Genomic DNA, 9005 nt, shown 5'->3' with positions numbered 1-9005 from the left:
CTTGGCTCTGTCGTAGATGGGATAGATAATGTTCTTTATACCATAGATTAAAATTTCATTATGTCTTCCCTCCAATTTTTTATTTTCAGTAATTCCTAAAAATATTTCAATAAAATCTCATTTTATTTTCCACGAAGAATCTTTTATTTTATAACGATAATACATACAATTTCTTTAACTGAGATGAAATGATACAAACTTAGACCGTATGAAGAATTAAGTTAGGAATACACTTCCCACCGTAAATATTGGAAAAGTGAAGGCGGGACATTTGAATCATTTAATTCAAATTCAATTCCAAGAACACGAAGAGACACCAAACCTTGAGACGGCGTAACCATTCAGCTTCCCCACGTTCTTCGAAAATAACTATCCACTTCTTTGAACATGGCTCTTTTATCTTTAAATAGGCGTTAGGAAGAAAGAAGATGGGATCTTTTCTCTTCTTCAAAAATCTCTCATCTCTCACTAAAATGAGTTCTTCTGATTCAACTTGTGCAAAAAGAGCACTGAACGAGAAAGAAAATCCCTTCCTCCAAAGAAAGCAAGGATCGAAAACCCGTCTTCTTCAAGAAAGACAGGGATCAAAGAGGAGGGTTCCACATCCCGAAACAACGATGAACCAGATGACTCAGTCGTTGAGATATTTGTGGTATCTGAAGAATTATACGAAGAAAACCCTCAAAACTCCATTGAAGGTCTAAAAGAACTTCTGAAGGAAGTTGAAAGGAACCTTCAGAACGAGTATGAACGTAATCAGTCCTATACGGACGTGCTTCGTTCAGCCAGAGATGCATTGATCAGGATTCGTGACAATGCTTGGGGTCATTCTCCAAGCCAAAATGTTTATCGGCTCCAGGAATCCCTTTTGGATCTTGCAGCCCACGTTGGAACTGTAATGAATATCATAAACGATGTAATTCGTATATGGGCTCGTTAGAATTTACATCATTTCATATTTATGTCATTGAATGAAGTATTTCTGTTATATCTTGATTAAAATATTTTGTTGTTTCATTACTTTGATTGTTCTGAAAATGCAATTGCAGAAGAACTTCAAATGTCGAAGATACAAAGCCACAACAAAAATGGAGAGACACAAAACTCCAAAGAAGATGTGACCCCAAACAGAATATTTTTGAGTTTAAATCAAACTCGAAAAGAGGGGGCAAAATGTAGGGGTTCTGTTCAACCCAATCTATTTATACAAGGGTCCTGTTCAACCCAAACTATTTATACATAAACGGGCCAGACCTAACATAAGCCCATAGAGGCTAGGTCCACAAAAGCCCAACATCAATCAGACCAAAACATATAGTCCAAAAGGACTTGGTCTAAAATGACAATACAAAGCCGATACAAATACAAGAGGCCGATACACGAAGGCCAACAAACAAAGGCTAAACCAATAGTCATGGGATAAAGCCGAAGATAAGGCAGTTCCATATTAAACAGTTATAGCCGAAGTTGACAGAAAACTCCCTCAAACTGCTTCAACTACCACAACCGCTGGTAAGTGCTCAAGATAAGTATAAAAAGAGTTCATTATCAGATGAAAAGGGGGAAGATTTTTGGTACTTTTAACTCTTGCTTACTTTGTAATCACTCAGATAATAAGAACATCATATAGTTCTGCACCGTGGACCTAGGCTCAATGCCGAACCACGTAAAATCTTTCTGTTTTGTCTTATACTTACTCGATCACTCTCAAATAATTTGATTGTCGATAAACTGTATGAACAATAACAATCTAGAACACTGAAATACAATGTAATAACAATTTGGAACTCTTAAAAACAATGTAATAACAATTTGAAAAGTAGAAAAAAAATGTAATAAAAATATGTAATTCTCATAAAACAAATGTTTTTTGAAATTACTTTGTTATTCAAAAATAATATAATTAAGAATGACTAGATAAAAATTATAGACAATAAGTTTTGTTTGAAAGACATTTATGCGATGGTTTCAGATATATAATATTTTTCGAAATCAAACATTGTATTATGAGACATAAAACATTTTTTAAAAAAGAAAAAAAGAAAAAAAAAGAAAAAGGAAGTGAAGTTATCAACCTTTTCATGTTACGTGTTGAATTTTACCATTTGGACAGTTGAGCAAACATGTCACCTAGACTTTGAGAAGTGTTTGGATGATAAAAATTGGGACATTTAACGGTACCTATTGATTTTTGGCTAAATTTCATCAATTAGGCTTGTGAATCCCATAATTTATTATTATTTTGGTATTTTCCTTTATTCAATAAGCGGTGATTTCACTAAAATAGTGAATTTTAGTAACTTTCACATAAATAGTAAAAAATAAAATGACCAGTACTCCTAAGAACTAAGTAAGGATGGAGAAGAAGATGAGGGTAGCTTTATAACATTTGTTTGTTTCAACAAGGACAACCAAATGGAAGAGCAACTGATCTTTTAAATTGAATGGCATTCGAATGCAGACATGTAGATCACATGGAGGAATCCATAAATTTACAGGAGAAAAAGGAGCCATGCGACAACCAATCAAACGATAGTGGCTCGCGATATACCCAATGTTTCAAAATCGAATCGGATCGGCTGGTCATACCGGTTCAACTAGTGACCGACCAAGATCTGGTCCAGTCTGTGTCTTATAAACCAGTCATGAGAGAATCGGCATCACTGGGAAACGGTCTTGAACCAACTGATTCAATCCGTTTGGTCTAATCATGTGTGAAATTTCATAAAATTATTTTTAGCATGACTCGAACTCACAACCCGTCATTTGAGCTCCTTGTAAGATGATTTTTATGACATTCAAAATAAGACTCTAAGACCCATAAAATTGTGTCTAATACATATTTGGATATTCGAACATTTAGAGGTCAAATTGAGGCTCAAAGTTTGTACACCAGAGATGTGTTTCTGACGTTAGTGTGTTCGGACAGCCATCATAACTCACTCGTTTGAGTTCTGATTGAGATTATTTTTAAGGCATTCAAAATAAGAATCTAAGACCCACATAATTGTGTCTAGTAAATTTTGGAAGATTCGAATGTTTTAAAGGTCAAATCAAGGCTCAAAGTTTATGTATGGAAGGTTTATAATTTATCTACATTATTTATTGTGGTTTTGTTATGATTAGTATATATTAAAATATATGTGCACTAAATTGATCTACATTAGTTTATCTATATTATCTATTGTGATTTTATTATTGTTAGTAAATATTAAAATATATCTACACTAAATTTATACATGTTAGTTTGCATGATCTACTGTGGTTTTATTATGATTATTATATTTTAAAATTTTTTTGTACGTGTTAGTTTATATGCATGATCTATTGTGGTTTTGTTATAATTATTATATTTTAAAATTTATCTGTATTGAAAAAACAAATCTGCATATATACATTGTAGATAAATTCTTCTGCACTGTAGATAAATTTATCTGTACTAAATTTATATGAAACAAAAGGATTAATGTGAGTATTTTTAAGGGACTCATCACCAATTAACTCTAATATCTATTGGGAAAGAAAAGCGATAAAAGTAGGTAGAGAAATGAAAATTTTTTTACTTTTTTAAAAGGAAAAGCACCAAAGAAAAGTTAACAACTTTTTGTCACCCTCCCTTCATGAAATGAGCAATTATATAAGCCAATTGTCCACCACACCAGCCCGACAAATCAAAGCTTAATTTGTTATGGTTAGCAACGTAGATATCTAGACGAAATAAAATGATGAGAAGCCCATGAAAAACTAATGGTTAACAAGTGGAGACCTTTCGTTAGATAATTAATTAGAATAATAAGTGTGTTAGTAATGGTAATGGATGAGTAATTAAGCCAATCTTCCAACCCTATAATATAATCATGCAATCTTATTTATGAATCTACCAGCCTTAATAACAATACCATAACCCCAAAAAAAATAAAGACGGGATGTGTCTACATGATTGAGCAGGCAGAAGGATTTTCTTCACTCAAGTAATTAACACATCTGCTGACGTAATAGCCATCTTTACATCCACCTCCACCCCAGCTATCATAAACTGGTCTTCCACAATACCCATCATAAAACCGCGGTGGTGGTGGATATCCATATCCGTCGTAGCACGGCCCACCACCTCGTCCTTCGTAACACTCCATACAACACACACCAATTGGGAAAGCCGTTATCGGTGGTGGGTAACCCGGACCTGGCTGTGATACCGCGTCAGGTACCGTCGGCGCAGGTGCAGGCGGCTTCGGAGCTGGTTCAGGCTTCTCGGGCGCTTTGGGTTTCTCCGGTTGTTTGGGCTTTTCAGGCTCTTTGGATTTCTCTGGTTGTTTGGGCTTTTCAGGCTCTTTGGGTTTCTCAGGTTCTTTCGGCTTCGCAGGCTCTTTGGGTTTTTCGGCCTCCTTGGGCTTCTCTGGTTTCTTTTCAGGTTCTTTGGGTTTTTCAGGTTCCTTGGGCTTCTCTGGTTTCTTCTCAGGCTCCTTGGGCTTCTCTGCCTCCACCGGTGGTGGTGCTGGTTTGGGCTTTTCAGGTTCCTTGGGCTTCTCTGCTGCCGCCGGTGGTGGTGGTGGTGGTGTGAGCTTTTCAGGTTCCTTCTTCTTCTTGGGTACTATAATCTCAATGCCTTTGACAGATTCACCTCCTTTGCAGCATATCTTCTGCTTGATCTTCTCAGGGCTACAACAAACCACCTTGATTGTCACTGTGTTCTGCTTCTCATCGTATACCTGGTCTCGAATTTCTCTTGTTCGCAAAGAAATTTTTTTAAAAAAATCGCAACAATCCAAGTATATATAACTCAGTTATTTTCAATTGATTTCCATACAGAAAATTAATTAAAGTAGCTCTTTTTAAAAAAAATAAAATAAAATTAGAACGGAGAGAGAACTCACGAGGGAATTTACAGAGCACTCTCTTGATCTTCTTGTAACACTTTTCGCATTGAAGATCCACCTTTATCACCATTGTTGTAACCTTTAAAAGAAGTGATGATAATTTGAAGACAAGAAAATAAAAGGCAATATTATGAGCAATAAGAACCACAATTAGAATGGAATTGATAGAAAGGAACCACAGACCTTTGGCTCAGCCATGGGTGCGGTGGATGATCTGAAGCAGTAGCTAGGCTAGAAGGAAATGGAATTGATTGTAGCAGGCAGGTATGAACGTGATGAGATGGAGATTGTTGTGATCAGAGAGGAGATCAGCGAGTCTTAAACCGAACATTTTTCTTAAGAGAGCAACGTGATGATGACACGTGTGGATGAGAATTGAATTTTATGAGATTGTCGCTATATGAATGGACCCCAGCAAGAATCTTTCACTTTTGCATGTGCTGTGTCATGTTGTGAATTGTGATTGATCCATCTCACCTTCCCTAGGATCAATTATTTTAACGAAAATGATATGTAATTCATCTGTTTGATAGTTCATGAGAGTTCAATAGGTTTATTTCATTGATTTAATCAATGAAATAATTTTATTTACACTTTTTTATCTCATAATTCATTGTCCAAAATTCTTTGTTTTAATATAAATTCTATTGTTTTTTAAAGCACAGTTTATAATTCATTGTTTTAGTTCTGAATTTATTTGTTTTTGAAATTTCATTGAAAAAAACAATGGAATTAAGAAATTCTATTCATAAAAATAATGGAATTAAGATTTACTCGATAAAACTTATCTACAATGGATTTCGTAAGAAAGAGTTTTATGCGTTGATTTTGAATATACAATTTTTAAAAAAATTTAACATGTATTTTGAGAGTTAAAACATTTTAAAATTTCGTTTAAGAGAGTTTGACTACAATGAACTACCACTATATAAGTTACGTAGCACAACTGTTAATAAGTTGTAAACTTATTTGATTATTGATTTTAAACCTTTTAGCTCTCAAGAAGGGGATTCAATGCTAAAAGCCTAAAAGCATGCCTAACTTAACAAACTTTCATGCTACCGACACTAATTTTGGTTTCGAATTATTAACCAGTTCATGTCACGTCCTTTTCTTTTAATAATCGGTAACAATATCATACAAATTTTTCCTTTAAACATCCGATATAGGTTTAAACTTTGTCCATTATTATTTCATTAAGCTAGAACTTAATAATCTAACTCTATAAAATACTAAATGTATACATGGAATGGAAGCCACCTTAAATTAAGCAACACTTACTTTTTTCTTTGCACTAAGTGTCCAACTTTCATAAAGTGACATTAATATATCATTTTCCACAACAAGAAATCTTGAATAAGGTCAAAAAATAGGGATTGAGGAAGGTCCAATGTCAAAAAACATTGGACTCCTCAGTTATGAGGGCTAGAAAATGATTCCTTTTGTTTTATTTTTACTTACATAATTCCAATTAAGATGCGTCTTTCTATTCCTTAGTTCCTCTCCAACTCTCATTATCTTATTCCTCAAATATGATTCTTCCAGAGTCAGTGGAGCTGCATATGCTCTGCTTCAAGCCCTCCCCTTCCTCTCCCCTGATTTCGACTCCAATTCCTACATCTCGGAATCCCCGTCAAAGGGTCTAGTAGACTGTGAATGGAGTTTAGTCTTATTATTCCTCGGATCAGCTATTTTGTAAATTCAAAAACAGTCTTAACTTTGAATAATCGACTTTGTTAATCTGTCACTCTCCATATTACTCCCCCTCCCCATTTTATCTCTCTTGGTTATGGAATTCTGGTATAACTCTTGCTACAACACCATAACCTTATGTTCTTCATCTCACCCTCTCTGTTTGTGTCTTCGAATGTGTGCACCAACCACAAATCAACTCGTGAAACCCATCAAATTGACTTTGTTAATCTGTCATTCTCCATATTACTCCCCCTCCCCATTTTATCTCTCTTGGTTATGGAATTCTGGTATAACTCTTGCTACAACACCATAACCTTATGTTCTTCATCTCACCCTCTTTGTTTGTGTCTTCAAATGTGTACACCAACCACAAATCAACTCATGAAACCCATCGAATCGTGAACCGAGGGATTTTCAGATTAACCCGATGGTTCAAAAAATTACCTGACTAACAACTTTTTTTATTAAAAGCTCATCCATCAATGGATGAAATAGGATCGGGTTGAGGCCCCAAGGACACAAAAGTGACTTGACCTCTTGCCGGTTTTATAAATGAAGTTATACCGTCAATTGGAATTTCTTCCGATATGGGACAAAAGCTGAGCAAAGAAAGTAGTAAAAGACAAAAGCTGAGTACAAGTTCACCACGTGCAAACTACAAAGTGAGTGTGAATGTGAAAAAAAAATGAAGACTTTGGTTGGTGTGTGGAGACCCCATTTTTTTCCCTTTTTAAACTTATTTTATTTTATTAAAAAACTTATTAATTTTCTTATGTTATAGATTTTATATGGTACTGGTAGTATATACTATATAATTATATATATTTTTTGATCAATACTATATATGATGAATTCTCTTATGAGATCCTAAAATGAATTCTTAAAATGAGGCTTAATTTTTAGGATTTACTTTTAAGGTCCAAAATATTTTTGAAAAATCAGAAAAAAATATATTTATGTTTTGATCGGTTTTACAAATCCAACGATGTACTTTTTGTTCAAAACAAAAATTAAATGCAACCTGAAAAGTGTTTGAAATGTCTTTTGTTTTATATCCAACAACCCATGATTATCATACACTTTTCATGTTAAATTTGATTTGGGTTCATAAGAACGATCAAAATACAAATATATTTTTATAATTTTTTTTTAAAAATGTTTTGGTCCCTAAGAATCATAACCTCATTTTAGAAACTCATTTTAGGATTTCATGAGAGAATTTCTCTATTATAGTGTATATACTAAATTACTAATTACTATATACTATATAACTAAATATTTATTATTTTATTATTTAAAAAATATGCGGTTCAACCTCCATCATAATGGTTGAACCTCAAAACCCTTGAAACTCCAGCCTAGACGGTCGATGTGCAGGTCGAGTTTAAAAACTATGAGTTAAAATGTCCACTAAACACATAAGCTAATTATGTATTGTCCGTTTGGTATAAAGCATATACGTATAGAGTAGACATTGTTGATCTATGCTAAAGTATATGTTTAAGTGCTTGGTAAACCTGAATCTAGACATTATATGTTGTCAATTTACAAGAAGGACATTAAATATTAACAATCAATCATATTTAACAAAGTATATAGATATTATTACACATAATATCGTTAATACGTAAATGATTTAATGGTTAGTTTGTCAAAGCATAAAGTTCACTAACAATTATGTCACACACACGACCCATAGAACTGTCATCATTTAAATCAATGTATATCTCTTTCATCTTGGTTTCTATTTAAATCAATGTATATCTCTTTCATCTTGGTTTTTGTGGGTGGAAAAAAACATAAGTTGAGACAGTAGGATACGTGGTAAGGGATGAACTGCAAAGAAGTTTCCATACGCTAAGATAGTTATGAAGAAGATTCCTCACGTCAATCCATGAAGATCCCAATTCATAAAGATTGAAAGTCAAACCACAAGATCAAGAAGAAAAATTAAACTCAAATCAAGAGGATTATTAAAGTCAAATTTCAAACAATAGTTTAAATCAAATTCGGGATAAGAAAATTTCAACAGAAGCACTCTATAGCAACTATAGAAGGAATGTTAGGGACTATGAATGAGGTACGCACTGTAAATTTACTTGAAGCTCCTTGATTTCTCTCTTCGAAAAAGATTTCTGACTTGAGCGTCGGAGTACCCTCTGGCCATGAAGGGCCGTCGACTTTTGTCTTGTAGGTATAGAGGTTCACCATCCGCGTCGCTCATTGGCATCAAATGCCGACGTCTAAAGTCGTGTGGATTTTTACATCGACAATTTGGCATCGTTTGTGGAAAACAAGTTCTAATCCAGTGAATCTCACTACACCATCATGGCGGGGACTCCAGAGTGAGAGGCAAGACTGGAGGAAGTGCTTCCTTCCGAAGAAATTTGGGAGAGGCAAAGAAGTTTTCATCAAGAAGATGGAGGAAGGATT

At 34.2% G+C, this 9005-nt stretch overlaps 1 protein-coding gene across 1 annotated transcript; it reads right to left on the bottom strand.

Moving 5' to 3' along the window:
* Positions 1-3825: 3825 nt before the first annotated feature.
* LOC120005233 (pollen-specific leucine-rich repeat extensin-like protein 1) lies at positions 3826-5220 on the bottom strand. The gene is made up of 3 exons (XM_038854747.1): positions 5061-5220; positions 4875-4956; positions 3826-4723 (listed from the first exon to the last, which is right to left on the bottom strand). The coding sequence occupies exons 1-3, from the start codon at positions 5073-5075 to the stop codon at positions 3933-3935; spliced, it is 888 nt and encodes a 295-aa protein (XP_038710675.1). The 5' UTR covers positions 5076-5220; the 3' UTR covers positions 3826-3932.
* Between the last annotated feature and the right edge of the window lie 3785 nt (positions 5221-9005).

Source organism: Tripterygium wilfordii, chromosome 9 (genome assembly GCF_013401445.1).
Source record: "Tripterygium wilfordii isolate XIE 37 chromosome 9, ASM1340144v1, whole genome shotgun sequence".
In the NCBI taxonomy this organism is placed as follows: Eukaryota; Viridiplantae; Streptophyta; class Magnoliopsida; order Celastrales; family Celastraceae; genus Tripterygium; species Tripterygium wilfordii.
The sequence above is the reverse complement of the archived record's forward strand: the minus strand, read 5'-3'. Positions and strand labels throughout refer to the sequence as shown.